The following is a 17760-nucleotide window of genomic DNA, read 5'->3' on the forward strand; positions in this document are numbered from 1 at the left end:
CTAGAATGTGAAGGGAAAGAATAAATATTCGACAAGTTTGTTTAACTTTTATTGACCAGCAGGTGAAATAGAAAGCAAAACTTATTTCCCTTCAATCCACTTTGAAAATCCAGAAAAGAAACTAAATTATTACTCTGAATTCAGCTCATCTTGGAGCCAACCGAGCAGAAAAATGCTGCTCCTCAGCAGGAAGAAGAGGGCAATGTGTGAACACAGCCCACAATAAGAAAGGAGAAAGGCTTTGAAATTAAAACAAATAAATGAGCAGTAAATAAATGACACTGTTAAAGCAAAGTGCAGCTGAATAGAAAATCTACAAGTGAGAAATGGGCTGTAGGAAGTGGAAATGTGAGAAAGCATTTAAATAGATTAGGGAGAGGGAAGGTTAATAATAATAAACAAGATTAATATTTAACCCAGAACTGGAAAGAGAGAAGGAAAGAGCTGAGAATTATTGGTACAAAGCAAAATAAATCACAGCAAACAGGCAAAGCTTGAGCAGGGAAATAATTAAAGACAGGCACGGGGAAGGTAAGAAAATGGGATGGGAGGGAAGGATCGGTCCTTCACCACGTCCCCTGTGATGGCATTACTTATCAGGGTGCAAAGTGCACATGTTCTTGCGTGCAGATGCTGTTTAGGTATTAAACATAGCCTGTCAAGGTCTGAGGAGCATTTTCTACAGCTCCACAAATCCCAGTTTAACCAGCTGCTGGAGTCAGACTGCCGGGCCTCCTGTGGAGCCTGGATGGAGAAGGCATCTAGGGCACCGCTGCCCCCATCCCCATGTCCCTGAAGGAGAAAATTACAAACGATTTTGTCCTGTCTTGTCTACCAGGGTCTGGCCAGCTCCCAAAGGACAGTTTTCTTGCACGCTGTTGATATTGCAGTCACGCCCAGGGCCACTGCCAGGGCTCGGGTGTCCCGTGTAGCACAGAGCAGCCCAGTTTTTCAGCTAAGGAAGAAGAAGGCTGGAAAAAAATAAAAAAAGGCCAGGGAGAAGAAGACAACTGGGGCAGTGGGGAGTGAAGATGGTGGCAGAAGACTTCAGGGAAGGTGGGAAGATAGAGAAGGTGTGAAAAATACCTACCCAGGGACATCAAAAAAAGAGAGGAGGGCAGCGGGGTGAAGCTTCCTGCAGGAAGGTGGGTGTAAACCTGGTGGGGTCAAGGAGGGTGTTAAAGAGTTAACAGAGCATGGGAATCTGAAGGAAGAAACTTTAACTCCCTTTGCGTTTGGCAACGGTCAGCGTGTCTGTTTGTGCCAGACCTTGGGAGCACATTGTGCAAGGCTTGTCCCCTTTTGTGTAACCAGGGTGAGACAAAGAGGGTTTTCAGCCCGTGATGGAGCAGCTATGTGGAACAAGCTGCCAAGCCCGGGGAATTTTTAATGTCAGCTCCCCCTTCTTCCTTCTGGAGGGTGGCCCCAATCGTGGACAGCAGGGAGGAAATTCTCCCTTTCAGCTCGGGGGTGTAAAAAGTGCAGCCTCGGTGGGGGAAAGGAGAGACCATGGGACAAGAAGGGAAGGAACTGGCCATGAGTTGTGCTCCTGGTGTGCCTGAGTCACTCATATGAAGCACAGGAGGCAAGAGGGACATATCAGCCCCAAATAGCAACAGGCTGGTCTGGTCATGCCCTCTCCTTCCTCTTTGGGAGGCCAGAGAGTGCTTCATCTGGGCAATGGGGTTATTGGAGAGTAGAAGATCATGGGAGCTGTAAACCTCAAGGAAAGAGGGAGACCTGCACATGAGATTGTGCCTTTTCTCTCTGTTTCAGGCCTCCTGTGCTCTTCTTCCTTTCCCTGAAGAACAGGTAGGACTCCATCTGACATGGAAGGCTCAAAACAGGACAGAGCTCCTCAAGGCAGCCTTGTGGCAGATGATGGAGGCTTCCAAACCTCCCCTAGGAAGCATAGGGCTGGCCAAATCCACCACATCAGGCTGAAACACAAGGAGATCCAGGTAGACTTTCTTCTCAGTGTGACAGCTGTGACCATCACAGAGGCCTTGCCTCAAAAAGGGTGAGGAACCTGAGTCCTTCAGGGCCACAGCTCCAACCAAGAAGCTACCAAATCCATCCTCCCACATCCCCTTAACCTCCAAGGTCCTAAGAAATAATTCAGCCCCGTCAGCTTGGAGGCTCCTGGGGAGACACCAAACAACATATCATGGGGTGAAACACTCTGATTCACAACCCCATCGATGTCCTGGCTGAAGGGTCAGAGCCCAGCCAGCTCACCAAACAGGGCACAAGCCCAGCCCCAAGGCCACCCATGCCATCGGGTCGGACAATCAGCATGGCTTGGGCACACCCCAACCAGCTTTGTCGCATGTCCTGACATGGGATTGCTCCTGGGCACCGCCCTGTTTGCAGAGGGAAAAGGTTATGGATGTGAATCATCCTCCTTGGATCCAGGGTGAAGGTTTATTAGTCTGTGGCGGGGTCTGTGCAGCCAGGAGGGGGGATATTAGAGACCTGCAGGGCCCGAAGGAAAAAGGATGGTGAAGAAGGAGGGCTGGGAGGAAGAAGAGGTGAAAGAGAAAATCCTGTTACCCTCTTAGGATACCCCCTAAGGAATTAATGTCAGTCCTCTCCAAGGAGAACACCCACATTTGGGGAGAAATGACCCCCCCACAGGTTACTGAAGTTGCCATTGTACCAGGGCTCTGTTGATAATTCCCAAATCTGTCATTGCCTTTTCTTTGAAAGTGGGAAATTTCCCCTCATCCCAGGGCCAGCCCTGCTGATTCTCCTTCACGTGAACTGTCAAGGCACTGGCACCAAAATGGGGCCATTCCCCGCAGCATGTTCCTGCTGGTCCCAACAAGCAGAGCTTTGGTATTTCTTTGGAAGTTCTGGGATGTGATAAACATCTGAACCATGCCAGTGCAAATGCTAAGGAAAAGCCAACCTAAAGCTTCGCCGCAGATAATTTTGGCGATCCTTTGCAGCAAGAGAATGCATGATATCACTGCTGTCTTTCTGATTCCTGTGTTTTTTGTCTTTTTTTTTTTTTTTTTTTAATTTTCCAATTGAAATTCCAGATCCTGGAGACACGTGGTGGTGTAGAAAGCAGATGTCTGGAGCTGCCAGGCCAGGGATATGAGAGAAACTCATCTGTGACACAGCTGGGGGAGCAGCTGGCCTTGAGAGAGCCTCCGCAGCCGTCCACAGGGACACCAAGAAAGTCTCAATGTATTTATCCATTTTGCTTCTGTAAGAAATATAATTTCCCTTATCTACCCATTATAAAGGCTCCCAGCATGCCACACACCCCCTCCTTCCCCAGAAGGCAAGGAAAGAGTCATGATTTTCAAAATTGCTCTTTTTTTTTTTTTTTTTTTTTTTAATTTGCTTTAGGTTCTTGACTCATCCAATGCTTTTGAGTGATGGGTATTTCAGGGCTGGAAATATCCTGTGCTGTGCAACCCGATAGCTAAAATTTCCAAGGTTAGGTGAGAGCTGAGAGTGAAATGAGAAAACCTCCTTTCTCTCTGGTGGAGGAAAAGCTGTGATGAGCTCCGCAGACAACCCCACTTCTGTTCATTGCTTTTAGGGGCTCTGGGTCTGGATTTTTACAGGCTGAGAGTGGAAAAACTCAGCACAGGCGTGGGGAGATCAGGATGCTCCGGTTTCTCCCCTGACCTGCTCCTGCTGACCCAGCCAGGAAGGACACCAAAACCCCAGCTGCTTGGTGAGAACCAGGCACTTTGGTTACGTCTAGAAACTCATCACACCTTGGGTAACAGCCAGGCTGAAACCTCCACGACCGCACCAGCAAAGGCAACCGAGGAGGGTACGGAGAGCGGGGCTCACCCCGGAGGAGGAGGAGAGCCCACAGCAGGCGGAGGAGCTGTGGATGATGGAAACATCCCGGCTGAAACCACCCCAGCCCGATGGGTGTGTTCGGCAGGGCAGGGGAACAAACACAGGATATCTGGGAACACGATCGTGTTCCTCACGGGGCGAGCAAAAAGGGTATTTTCCCAGGAGGGCTAGCCAAAAACTCAAAGCTCTGTGTGTGTGTGTTTTCCAATATTGTTATTGTTGGGGAAAAATAAAGGTGTGGTTTTGCTGGGGGACGTTTGTGCTGGTGGTCACGCAGAGGGAAAAGCATCGGTCTCTCCCCAGAGCACTCCTGGGTGCTGCAGATGCTTGGAGCCCCCTCCAAGTTTTGGCTCCTCTAACCCCATCCCTGTTGCTCCAGGCTATGGCGAGCTTCCTTGCCCTGATCGATCCCATCTGTTGGCAACAACCCTCTGCAAGCCCAGCTCGCCAACCACACAGCACGAAGGCTTGAAAACCTCGTGGATACCCGCCTGGGAAGGGCATGGGAACCAAAAGCCACCCACACGGAGCCAAGAAGCAACACCAGGGTGGAAAACCGCCCTGGGTTTGCAGACACCCTTCTGCTTTGACAAGAAAAGGGCATAGCTGGAACAACTCACCCCCGCTTTGATTGCATGCACTGAGTTTTGAGGGTTGACCCATTCCCAGCTTGAGAAACATGCCCAAAATCTCTGGCACAGGAGAGCTGGGGCTTTTTACTCCTCAAACGCAGCCGCTAAAGGAAGTTGCTGGAGGAGCAGGGTGAGGGGAAGGAATTGGGATCGCTGATCTGGGGAAAATAGGCCCCTCAAAGCTTTCCTTTCTCTGAAAGCACGGGACAGAGCAGTGCCCTCCCATTTCCGAGCTGTAAACACGGCGCTTGGTGCCAGGCCCAGCTTCTGCTCACAGCTGCTCTTTCCTGCCTCCCTGCGTGGAGGAAAAACCCACTTTTTTCCCTATAAAAAGGGGTTTGGGATGAAGGAAAAGCCAAGAGAAGTGGATCTGGGGTGGTTCAGAAATGGAGACCTATTTGGCAGACAAAACCTCACCCTTCTTCCTTCAGGCATGGCTTTCACAGCGGAGATGCAGGGTCCTGGCTGGCCCACTGAAGTGCTCTGACAACAAAAAAATAGCTGCAAGCCTACTTCTGCGCCAGAAAATAAATCAAGGACAGGGCACAGGCTCACAAAATTGCCCATCAGTGCACCCCAGAGGCCAAATTTTCACTTCCCAGACCCTGTGCAGGAGACAGCCCAGTCCCAATGGACTATTTGGGTACAGTCACCAAAGGTTTGGGGATGGAAAGGGGTCAACCATCTGGGCACAGACATGCCATACCCCATACCCCTCAAGCCTGGAGGCCAGCCCCATCCTCTGCTGTTTACCAGCTTGGATGGAGCCAGGCTCCCTCCCTGTAGCCTTTAGCCTCAAGACCTTTTATTCACCCCACTGATTCTTCAAATCGCTGCCTTGGTGACAGTGGGTATTTTGGGAAGTGAAATTTGGTCAGACCCAGCAGTTCTCCAGCCCGTGGGGTGCAGCCATCACCACCAACATCCAGCCCAGAAAACTTTTTCCCTGCTGAGAGTGGGGAAAGGAGACACAGAGCAGCCTGGGGAGGTTTTTAAGCTGTGGAGAGGGGGACAAGGCACCCCCCTTCCCTTCTCCCCACTGCTGCCATCCAGCTGGAAGCTGGGAGAGGAGCAGATGAGCCGGTCTCCCAGCTTTTTTCAGGACATTTCCAGGTCTCTTCCTTGCTTTCCCACCTTCTATAGCATTTGCTCAGTGTCCTTCCATCCCACACCAGAGCTGGGGAGGAGGGCAGCGTGCCCACCAAGGAGAGAGGCAGCTCAGCAGCAGCATGAGGCCCTCCTGCTGCCTTCAGAGGCTTTCTGAGGACACGGGGCTCTGCATCTCCTTCTGGCACTGGGGTCATCCCTGGGGACTCATCCCTGGCCCCGTGGATTCCTGTTTGCATTGCCAGGATCCTCGTGCAACGAGGCCAAAGGGTCCTGAATGCTTCCAGATGAGCTTGAGCAGATGCCTCTGGCCACAAGACTTGTGTCCCTGCTGACATCAGATTAGGCTTTGGCCAAGCAGCCGACACACTGAGCAGTGTCCACTCCCTCGTCCTCACCTCTGTGCCTACGTGGATCCATTGTAAAACCTCACGTGTGATGGACAGCATGGGAGAGAGCTCCTTCTGCGCTCTGTGCATGCCCAGCCCCTAACTGAGCTGCTCACAAAAGCTCCTCGGCACCACAGTGAGTCAAAGAACAGCATTTCTGGAGGAGGGAGCGACGTGGGAGCAGCCCCAGCTTTGCCACGACAGGTTTGTGCATTGCTCTGCAGGGAGGATGAGTGTTCACACCGGGTCCAGCAGCACGGCGCTGCAGGGGCCAGGGGGGAGACAGGAGCATCGGTGGCACCAGGTGGGCACGGTGACCCTCCCTGGCCCTGGGTAAGGACATCCCTGGACGAGCTGGAGGAAACATTATCAAAATACTGAGTGCTGAGAGCCACAGAGCCCCCCAGCTCAGGGGAGAAGCCCTGTGCTGTTATCTCCATCAGAAGCATGTGAATCAGAGCCACCAAATGGTTTCCTGAGGTCAGATGTGGGATTGAAGCCTCACCTGGACCATCCTCTCCCCTAAAACCTTCATGGATCTCTTCTCCTCTCTGGTTCCATGAAGTTCATGAAGGCAATGGGCAGTGGGTTAAAGAGCAAGTTAAAATCCCATGCACGAGGAGGAGAAAAGGGAAATTTGCTTGGTTGCAGGTGCCAGTCTTGTCTTTTGGCCGAGACCATTTCTAAGAGGAATGGAAGGAGTTAGAGGGGCTTAGCTTTAGAGGGGAGGGAATTTGTTGACGGAGTCACTGCGAAAGGAAAATCAGCCATCCAAAACGGGGCAGAAAGGTGCAGACCCATCTGGTTTGATCCCCTCTTCCCTCCCCAGGCCAGGGGACCTTGCAGGTGCCAAGAAAAAAGAGATGAAGAACCCCGCGCCGCCAAACCAAGGCACGTCCCCGGCTGCCGACGGCGTGGGAGCAGGCAGACACTGGAGGCTTGCCAGGGCTGCTCACACAGCCATCCTTCTCTGGGAGGCTTCCAGCAGGGCCCTCGCATCCCTTGTACGGCTGCTGTTTTTTTTTTTCATCCCTTGCAAATCGCTCTGGCAGCTCCAGCTCTCCGCATTCGGTAGCCAGTCCGGCGCCGCGCAGAGGCACCAGCTCCCTCTCGTGGGCTCAGCCCGGCTCTCAGCACTGGAAAGCGTCCAAAATTTCCCAGGAAAGTGGTTTTCTTTGCTTTTATTCCCCCCTCAAGTCTGAATATTCATTGAAGCTAAACAGAAGTTTTGTTGAAATGGGCCAACCTCCATCGAGCTTCCTTTTGATACTTACATGGTGTTTTATTTTTCCCCATAGTTTTGCTGCCTATTTATCTTTCCCTGTAGTTTTGCTGGCCTTTTATTTTGTCATTGATTGAAAGCAGCTGATTTGGGGAATCACCCTGAAGTGCCCAGCTCTCTGTTAATGGGGCAGGCACGGGCTGAGGCTCCCAGCACTGAGATACATCAATGAAGGCTGTGGCGTGAGTTCCCAAAGGTTCCTTCGCTTCATAATGGTTGAAATCGAGTTTTATGAAGTCAAAAATGAAGAAAGAAAAGGAAATAACATGGCAAAAAGCTTTCTTGATCTGTGCAACAACAACAAAAAAATGTGTCTTGGCCCCATCCAGTTCTCGGGAAACGTTCTCATTCCAGCTTCTGACTTTGGTTTGGAAAACTCTTGGTTTCCCTAAAAAGCTGGAATTACCCCCCAAAATCTTAATGTCCCAGTGGAGTATCTACACCAGCCCATATCAGGGAGGTGGTGTGAATTTGGGGAGATTTTTGTCCATCCTACAGCACTGGATGCCTGCTGGGGACCTGCTACCTGCTCTCTCCTCCCCAGGTTGCATGACCCAGCAGGTCCCACCAACATCCTGGTGACGCTCACCACCCCACAAAGCAAACAAGGTCCTCACCCCTCACCCTGCAAAGGGTTGGGCAACAGGTCAGTGCCATTGCTCTTCAGAAAGGTGGCTTGGGGTTTTCCTGCCTGCTGCAACACTCATCTCGGTGGCTTGAGAGGTGGTGGGACAACAGGGGCGGCTGCTGGCCACGGGGAGGCTTGGCTGCCCTCGTCTTCACAAGGCTTGACGGCTCCTGTTGGCTTCCAGCACTCCTCCAGCCTTGCCCACACACGCACAGCTTGGCGCAGAGATAAATTTATTGCGTGGGTTTGGCTGCTGGAGGCTTCAAGCTGGCAGCGCCGATGCCGGAGGAGGAGGGGGACAACGGCACGCTGCGGGTCTGGCCATCCTACAGCCCGGACCCGAAGCAGCAACGTCACAGCTCCCCCTTACACCCATCTGACTAGCTCCTTAGGTATTTAAACTGCTGCTAATTACCCGCAATCAGGCATCTATGACATCATTTATAATTGCTTATTGCTTCATGTCCCTGCTGCATGCGTGTGCCAGCCCCGGCCACGGGAAGGACTCGGGGTTTGCTTCGTGCTGCCTCTAAGTGCTGAGCTCAGGCACTTCTTTCTTCCTCTTCTTTCTCTCTCTCACCCACTGCCTGGAGTTGTCCTGCTTGCACCATGCATTGGCACAGCAAGGGGCAGAAGAAAATGCTGAAATCCCATGGAAACAGCAAGAAACCACAGTGGGATGGGGAAACAAACTACCCTACTAAGATCCTTCTTTACCCCAACATGCTCTTCCCCTCCTGTCCATGCTTTTTGCTCAGACACGAGGGGATGGGTGCAGCAGTGCCCATCCTAATTTAAGTGCCCATTCTAATTTAAGTTCTTGGGATCCACTGGGTAATTTTCTGGACAGCCTCATCCTCGTGCTAATGATCGCCATCTCTCTGTGGTCCCCACCAGCTCTAATTGTGATCAGAATTAGTGGTCGGAAATCGCACCCGTGCCTTGTTTCTCCCCCACATCGCAGAGGAGGAATTGCCACCAGGGTGGTTTTGCTCCGTGGGAGGAAGGAAGGTTTGGGTGCCCTGGAGCTGCAGTGCCCTTTGCTCCCCATCTATGGCCAGGATGATTTATGTCCCCTTATATTCACCATAGAAATTCACAAGAAAGCTTTTCTGCAGCAAAGACAGACCAAACCAAGCAAAAACAGCCAGTTTTGCTTTAAAAGAGAAAAATAAAATAACAACAAAAAAACCCAACCAACTGTGTTTTCCTGCAGGCTGCGGGGGACTCTGTCTCTGCTGCTGCAGGACGTGTAAATCCAACGCAATGAAATATTAATTATTAGAGTCTGTCCAACTGGGATTCCTCAGTGCTTTCAGAGAGCTGAATAATTCTGGCACACTGAGAAAAAAATAAAACACACGCACAAAAAGCGCTTTTTTTTTTAATGTGAAGATATCGTGTGTGGAGTAAATTAGAGCTTTTGAGAACTCGGACTGAGGGGTGGGAGGGGGCTCTGAGTGCTTCGGGGAGAAAAATGCAAATTCCTACACCACACGAAAAAAAGATCACGGTCTAATGAAGAGGTAAAGGGAGGTGCATCGCCAGCACAGCTTCTTCGGCGCGGAGATCTGCCCTCGCAGCACGGCGTAGCTGTGAGAAGGAGGGGGCAAAGGAAAGCAGAAGTTGATTAATAAAAGAGGGCACTCATCTCTGAAGGCTCCCGTTATGCGGCACGTCAGGAGGAGGCATTCATCCGGAGCAGCCGCGGGCACCAGCCCAAGGGAGCCGCGCTCGGCACGGCTCAAAGTCCCTTTTGTCCCCCTTGTTTACCAGGGCTGGGCTGGAAATGCTGCACGCACCAAGCGTCATCCTCTGGCTGAGCAACGCTTGAGGATTTGCAGGCTCAGGGGGTGGTTGGAAACCAAGCCCTGGGCTGCAGCCGTGCCCTGTTTTGCCCAGGGGACTTGGTACGTGGGTTCGGCATCCAAACCACAACCCCAGATGTGAGAAGTGCTCCTCTGCCCTCTCGGCCCATCCGAGTGGATGTATTTACATTTTCTTACAAAAAGTGCTGCATGGGAGGAGGGAAAGGCATTCAGCAGCACCTCTGGCAATGAGAAACCCTAAGCTCCCATCATCACCCCCCTTTTTTCAGCATCCTTTTACCCTCCATTTTCTGCTGGAAACATCTACATAAAACACTTGACCTCTCAAAAACCTGTATTCTTCTTTTATAACCCTCTCCACTATTCCTCACCAGCTCGACCCAAATACTTCTCATTACCCTGCAGTTGCTTTGGGGGATGTCTGAGGGATGGGTAAATGAATGACTTGGAGGAGGACATGTTGCCAAGAGGAGGGTCCTGGTGGGTCGGGTCACTAGGCTCAAAGAGCAGCAAGAAGAGAGTGAGGCAGTATGAAAACAGGGAGGACCAAGGGCAGCTGCTGGAAGGGGAGATGGGGATGAAGACTGCAGAGAATATGTGAAGATAAGCATAATTCTGGTAAAAACACGGCACCACGGGCAGAGCCAACAGTGTGCCTGGTGTGTCCAGGTGCTAATGGGCTGGTGGCACTGGGATTGTCACTGTCACTACCTGGGGACATGGAGCATGAGGTTGTATGGAGAAGGAGAGGGGTGCCAGGGAGGAAAGCTATGGCTGAAACCCATCACAAGGTGAGGATTTTACACTCAGGGCAGGTTCTTCCCTTCCCCAGCAGCGAGTTTGCACAATTTGCCTTGAGTTGGCACAGAGGGGTCATCAGTTTTGGTCTCCCTTTGCTGGGAAGGTGCTGCCTGCTGTGTATCTTCCAGCTGTGCCCAAGACAAAGTGAGGCTGCAGGAGATGCTCAGCACATGCAGGAGCAGCATTGCTGCTGGCTGCAGGGGACACAGCTTGGCCACTTCTCCACTGAGCTGCCAGGGCAACAGAGCTCAGGCACGAAAAGCAAGCAAGGAGCTACAGGTTGAGAGGCAACACAGGGCAGGAGGTGATGACCATAATGCTTTATCTACTCTACAGCGTGCTTGGTGGCCATACCCTCTTGGGGGAATCCAACCGTGCTCTTCAGGCCATCAGGAGCCCCTTTCTCCCCACCACCAGTGAAGAAGGACACTGACACAGGACCCCCAGCATCTTATGGGCGAGCTAGCCTGGGCCCCGGGCAGGCACTCAGGTTGCACAAGAAGGTCTGGCAGCAGTACGAGGTGTAGGTGGCCAGACCCAGGCTGAAGTTGTGGTACGGGCACCTCCCAGCGCACTTCTTGGTGATCCTCTTCCACAGAGACAAAAAGCCTGGCCCAAAGGAGAAAGGAGAGAGAGAGGTGTTAGCAATGAGGGTTTCCCAAGTTATCCTTGAGATCAAAGAGGATGAGGCCAGTGAGACCCATCCCCATCCCACCCAGCACAGCTGGGACCAGCTACACAAGGCATTCAATATCTCTGCTGGGCATTCAGCACTAGCCTCATGGCACACATGAAACAATATTCTTGCCTGGGCTGAAAATGCATTTCCAGGCTCCTATTCCCTTCTTTTAGAGAGCTTTTATTCCCTTCTGCATCTCTCTAGACCTCCTCATCCATCTTGGTTACCTGCTTCATTTCATCTCCCTGTCTAACTAAAGTCTGAATTTCTTTATTCATCCCCCTGAAGACTGCTTGCTTTATGTCTCAGTGTCCCCTGCTGCTTCCAAGCAGGCTTAAAATAAAGAGGAAGATCCCAGCGTGTGTCAGGGAGGAGGATTTCAAACCCTGCAAACTTCAGCACTGCCAGGTTGGGCTCGCCAGGTCTCCACCTCCCACATGCACTTCCTTGTGACTCCTCATCCCATCCATCCACAGAGGGCAACCATAAAAACCCAGGCAAAACCCCACATCCCATTCCTGCGTCCCCGTGAGAGGACGCCCTCATAGCACATACCGATCCCTACGGAGGCAACATTTGTCACACAGTACTCATCCGTGTCCGAGCACTTCTGGGCCTTCAGACAGCTCCAGTTGCTTTGCTCCCACTCGCAGGTATAGCAGTACAGGGCATCTGCTGCAGGAGGAGACAGGGGATATGGAAGATGAAGACAAAATGCCACCACCACTCCCAGCAGAAAAGATTTCTTTCCATTGATCCTTGAATGCACAAGGCCCAGGGCACCAGGTTTGATGTGATGCAGGGAGCAGGAAGGCCAGGATCTGCTGTAGGAGTCTACAGGGATGTCCCAAGGCTTGGGTTCACCCTTTCCAGCTGCTGGAGACCCTACAAATTACACTCCTGACTAATTGGCCAGTAAGCACTGGCAGTTGTTAGTCCCATTAATTGGGACCTCCTTGGCCTGAAGAAGTCAGTCTGCCACACCTGCATCTCTGAGTGGGATTTAATGCCCCCAAACCTGGGTTAAAACACTGATGAGAAGACTGGCATTTAACTCTTAGCAGTGTGAATTCACCCCTATGACCCGTGCAGTCCAACACTTCGTTTTTACTTCCTAGGTCTTCTAACCTGAGTTAAGGTGCTCTTGGTTTTGGGGCTGAAGACGATCTCTGTCCCTTGGGCCTTGTTAATGTTAGGAAATTTGTCAAGATCACTATTCTGGAAAGCGAACCATGTTAAATGGCAGAAAAGTATTCTTAGGCCACAATGAGACAGAAATAACTAATCCAAGACATTATTTTTCCGCACCAGATAATGTGGCAAATCTCCAAGAGCTGGCAAAGCTAATTCCTCTCTAGAAAATGATGATAACATTAATTCTCTTTGGCTGCTTAAGTGACTTGTCTGTGGAGGCTGTAGGACCACGTACTTTTCCTTTGCAATCTCTTTGTGAAATAAACTATATAATCTGTAATGCAAATAATATGCAAATGTTCCTTTCCACCCAATATCCCAGCATAAGGCTGTTGACCCCATATAGCTACTTCTCCCCATCTTGACACCAAAGCCTCTGAAATCACCCCTGTAGGGTCTCTGAGATGGGCAAACATCGGGGCACAAGGGCAGATGCTGTGGGTCTGGCCCTGTCCCCGTGCTGCTGCTAAAAGCGGTGTCACCACCTGCAGGAGCCGGGAGCTGTTGATGTGTTTTGTGATAGTGGGCTGCAGCACTTCTTCATCAAGATTTAGAAATAACCACAGTCTTACATCATCTGAACAAGTAAACCCACAGGAAAATCTTTTAACAAAGACTTAAAAGTGGCAACTGCTTCCTTTTTTTTTTTTTTTTTTTCTTTTTTTCTTTTTAGTCCAGTAGTACACGAGTTCATAGAGAAATTTCCCCTGCAGAAAAAAAAACACCCTTGGCACAGCCAGGCTGAGAAACCCAAAGAGAAACACCAAGTCCTTCATCAAGCACTAAGGCAACCCCTTCCACCACTTCTTTCCCTGGCTACAAGGCCTTCTTGGCCTTCCAACACGCAATTATTCTTTGTCTAGAAGGAACCATAATGCCTTACCTTGCTCTGCACATAGGACCAAAGCCAGCAGGGCGAGGAGCAAGGCCTTCATCGTTTCCCAGCCGTGTCCGCAGCCCAGGAAAATCACCCTCATCTGGGGACAGGATATATATCTTCCCTGCGTTTGGACTGAGTGATTATGAAGACAGCAATTTTGAAAGAATGGGCAGGGATCATGTGTTATTTGACAGGATAGGAATGCATGTGGGTTGTTTTCTCACCTCAGCATTGCCTTCAGGCTGGTCAGATGGGGCCGGAGACGAGTGAAAGCACTAAGGCAATTCATTCCATTTATTGCTTTTAATACTTTGATGTCTCCATGGTCAGGCTAGTAGTGCTACTGATGTCTGAGTGGGGTTTTTGTACTGTTTAGTTCCAATCTGATCATCATGTTTGTGGCCAGATAATTCAGTGAAGGCATCTACTCAAAGCAAAATGGCAGTAAGTTGCACAAATTGATGGCTTCATCGGGGTGGATGACTGCCAAGAGCCTTTCCAGGGTCAGATTTGGAGAACTCCCTGTACCTACAGTCAGGACAAACCTAGCTGTGTCTCCATGGTTGGCAATACAAACAGGAAAGGTTTTATTATTTCCCGTTGTCTATAAAAGCTGCTGGTTAGTTACAAAGTCCTAAATGTTCCACATCCTACTTTTGAGAGCAGCTGCAGCAAGGGAACAATGTCTTTGGGGTCCACACGCAGGAGCCAGCATATTGGAGGGTGGTTTCCAGTTTTGCTACATCTGAGAAAAGGGTAAAAACATCTTTGTCCTCTTTCTACATGGAACATCTGATCCAAAGTCCTGCTGGATAACAGTCAAACGTAAGGCTCCCATCCTTTACCATTTCTCTGAATGTTTATCTATTTGGGTGGAGCTGGAGATGGTAATTTCAACCCTTCTGGGTCCTCAGTTTGACCGCCTGTCCCACTTCTGTTTCCAGGGAACAAGCCATCAGGAGGTTTGGTGCAGCAAATCAGCAGACATCTCCGTGAGTCACCACCTGCCCAGGCACCAAAGAGCAGAGAGGACAAAGCAGGAGCAGCCTCTCTGAATAAATCTGAATAAATCTGCCTGGGCACTCAGCTCTCTGCTCTCCCCTTCTCCACCCTGCAAGTGTTGGTCTGCAGGAAAGAGATAACAGGTATCCAGCTGTATCTGCACAACCTGCGGTTTATCAGATGGAACTGCAGAAGAAGACAGAGAGTGTGAAAAAAAACAGAATGCTTAGATTGACTAGGGGAGGGCAAAAATGCCCGGGGATGAGCTCTTCGGGAGCATATGGGTGAACATCCCTGAAGCAGAGGTCATGTGCATCTTGCACATTCGGGGCAGCTGATAGGACTAATCATTGCTCATCACAGTGAAGGCATGACCAGAGGAAGTTCAGAAGGACACCAAAACCCGTGGTATATTTCATTTTAAGGAGAAAAAAAAAAAAAAAAAGGGGGGGTGGGGGTGGGGGAGGTGTTTAGGGGAGGGTAATTTTCAAGTACTGTTGAGGTTTCTGCCACTGGCTTTAAACCACTGGGGCTATCAGTACTGCTGACATAGAGCAGGCTTAACAGGATGGTGAAGTCAGCCCTGATAACCCCACGGAGCATTCCCCATTCCTTTCCAATGGACATTCAGCTGGTAGGCGTGGAGAGGAGAAGCCACATCGCTTGCCCAACAGATGAAGTTCTGCCAGACTCGGGGGCTGCACGCCACCGCGGATGCCAGAGGAGGTGTGTCAGTCCTCCCAGGTGTCACAAGGCAGCAACTAAAGAGCTAGACCCATTCCAGGGAGCAAGAATTGTCCAGAGTGATTCACAGTGTGGAGTCCTCCTTCAGGGGTGACTCTGGCAGGATCTGGAAATCAGCCTGGGCAGCCAAGGTTGAGCATCCTGCAGCAGCAGGAACACCCTGGCAAAGGTCTTCATGGACAAAGAAGCAGCTTGCTCTAAGCAGATTTGACTCTTTTTTTTGAGGAAGAAGGGAAAAAATAATTGTATTATTCTTCAATATGATTTACAAGGTGCATTATTGAATTATTATTATTATTTTAAGAAATAAACGGTTCTGATTTAGTTTATCTGCTCACTGCCAAAGAATGATGTTGTGAACATTTCTCTGATGCAGAGCTGGAGCAGAGTCACCTAGGGTAGGGTTTCAAATATGTTCTTTGCTGACAGCAGGAAGAGCAGCTACAAGGCCATGGGAAGTGGTCTACGGTGGTCCACCAGCAGGAGTGGTTTGAAGGAAAAGTGTGGTGATAGCCAAGGGAGCACGATGGGCCGCTTGGCATTCGGGGGGTTGCCCGTGGCCCACTGAGCCAGATATTTGGGAAATTACCAACCTGGCCTCAAGTATTTCTGATGCACGTGTGTGAGGTGTGGGGGTGCCAGCACATGGCTGGCATTTCCTTGGTGGCACACGGGAGACTGAGGTTGGCATTGGCACCTTGGGTGGCCAACACGTGCAGGCACCGTGGCTGCAACATGGAAGGCAAAGCTGGGCTGGATCCGGGCAGGGAGCTGCAAAAAAGTTGTCTTGGTGTCCACCACTACAAAGCAGAAATGAGGAGAAAGCCGTAGAGCTGAATTAAAGGCTTCCAAGGACCATCTCCAGCATGGATCCAAGAGGTGGGTGTAAGAGGACCTCTTGTCAATAGTCCTTGTGCCTTCTCCTCTCTTGTTCCCAGACACTGCATGGGTGGTGGTAGCTGCCCCACGTTAAAACCCTGCCAGGAAACGTGCTAACAACTCTATGATTAATTAATTAAACAGTATGGATGACAGCATCCCAGACCAGGGAACGTTTCCAAGCACTGTTTGTTTCCCTTCCTTAGATTCAGCTTTGAAGATCGGATGTTCTCAGGCACGTGGCAGGCCTCTGATTTTGATTCCTTGAATTTGTCCTGAAGTCTTTAACCTTCTTGTCCTGAAGTCTGGTAACAGCACTAGCTCTGTCAGGCCCTCATCACCACTTCACTGGCACCTCAGGAGGTTCCCAAACATCTCCACCTATCCCAGCATCATCCCAGATCATGTTTATTGCCACCTCCCACCCATTTGCCAACACCCCCAGGAGCCAAGCGCTGTGGGATGAAGGAGGTTCTCAGCACCAGGTATGGCTGTGCCACCAAGGATTTTTCAGATGTAGATAAAAAAACTATCAAAGAGACACTGTTAAGGTGGTGCCATTTGTTGCTTTTGGTAGGGAGGACAATGTCTTGAAGCCCAGGGAGGAGAATCACAGAACGTTAGGGATTGGAAGGGACCTTGAAAGACCATCTAAAGATCAGAAGATCTGATTTTAGAAGATTTTAGAAGGGAAGCAGCAGCTGTGTGTGTTTAGCATCTCTTGGGAGAGGGCAAGCTCCAGATCTTCCCATCCCTGAGTCCAAGGACAGAAGCTGATTAGTAATTTTTCCTCCTGGCTCCTTCCTTCCACCTTCCTCCTCCTCCCTGTAGATTTACTCACACTTCGTCCTGCACAGCTCTTTCCTCAACTCTTCCTGGTTGTAATCACCCCAAAAACACCAAGGCAGGCTGTTACCATCCCTCTGACACACAACTGTCCCTACCCCAGACTTCCCAGATGATTCAGTGCTTAACTCCCAAGGAAGACAAGGCATTCTTGGAGCTAAACCCACCCATGAGTTTTCTACAGACCAACTTGGGCTTAAACCCTTCATGTCCCAAATCCCTGTAGGACTCTGCCCCCACCTCCCACATGCTGTGCATGGAGCTGGATGCTCACCTGGGGGTCCCACCATGGCCCAAAGACACTCAGATTCCACCACATATAATGGGCAGCCTGGGGCCAGGTTACACTGAGGTGGTGAAATCCTTCTGAGAACCTGCCCTTGGGCTCCCCTTTTTTGAATCAGGGCAGGAGAACAGTGCCTTGGGGTTATCCCAAGTCTCCATTTCCCATATTACCTATTTTTTTGGAGTTTATTACACTCCTGTACTGCCCAAATCCCAGCTGGGTCTGGGCTAAGTTAAATAGAGAATGATACCTACACCTGGAGGCTGTAATAGGGGAATCCAGCTGTGGCCTCCAGGTATCACAAGCTCCAGAGGAGGTCCCCATCCTTCCGGCAGCCCTGAGGCTGGAACTACGCTGCCGAAGAGCTGACATGGAAACATTCAGCAGCAAAACACGCAGAATTTCAAGGGCTGTCCCACATTTGTCCATGCTATTTAATTGTTAGCATGGTTTTATGCACAGTTTTGGCCTAAGACCATCTCTGGCAATTCCTGGGCAGGGTGCAGGTTTTATCACAAGTCAAATAAAATTTCCAGTGGGTGCTTTGGACTCAGCCACCTTATTTTGGAGGGAGAGAGCCTGGCTGTACAGATGGATACCAGCTAATCCCAGGGCCAGGAACAGACACAGGACATTATATTTGCTAATATGCCTTCCCCATGGCATTGGGACCCCTCGTCAGGACCTGAGTGCAGACAACGTGCTAGTAAAATACCCCCGTAAATTCATTATTTTCACAGAAATTTTCATTTCT

The 17760-nt window shown here is 50.4% G+C and overlaps 1 protein-coding gene across 1 annotated transcript; it reads right to left on the minus strand.

Annotated features, from left to right (window-relative positions):
• Positions 1-10947: 10947 nt before the first annotated feature.
• Positions 10948-13304, minus strand: LOC309875455 (lymphocyte antigen 6E-like; the record flags this gene model as incomplete). The annotated part of the gene is made up of 3 exons (XM_082754872.1): positions 10948-11105; positions 11731-11850; positions 13253-13304. The coding sequence occupies 3 exons, from the start codon at positions 13302-13304 to the stop codon at positions 10948-10950; spliced, it is 330 nt and encodes a 109-aa protein (XP_082610998.1).
• Positions 13305-17760: the final 4456 nt, after the last annotated feature.

Source organism: Aythya marila, assembly GCF_965140915.1.
Source record: "Aythya marila genome assembly, chromosome: 2".
Lineage (NCBI taxonomy): Eukaryota > Metazoa > Chordata > Aves > Anseriformes > Anatidae > Aythya > Aythya marila.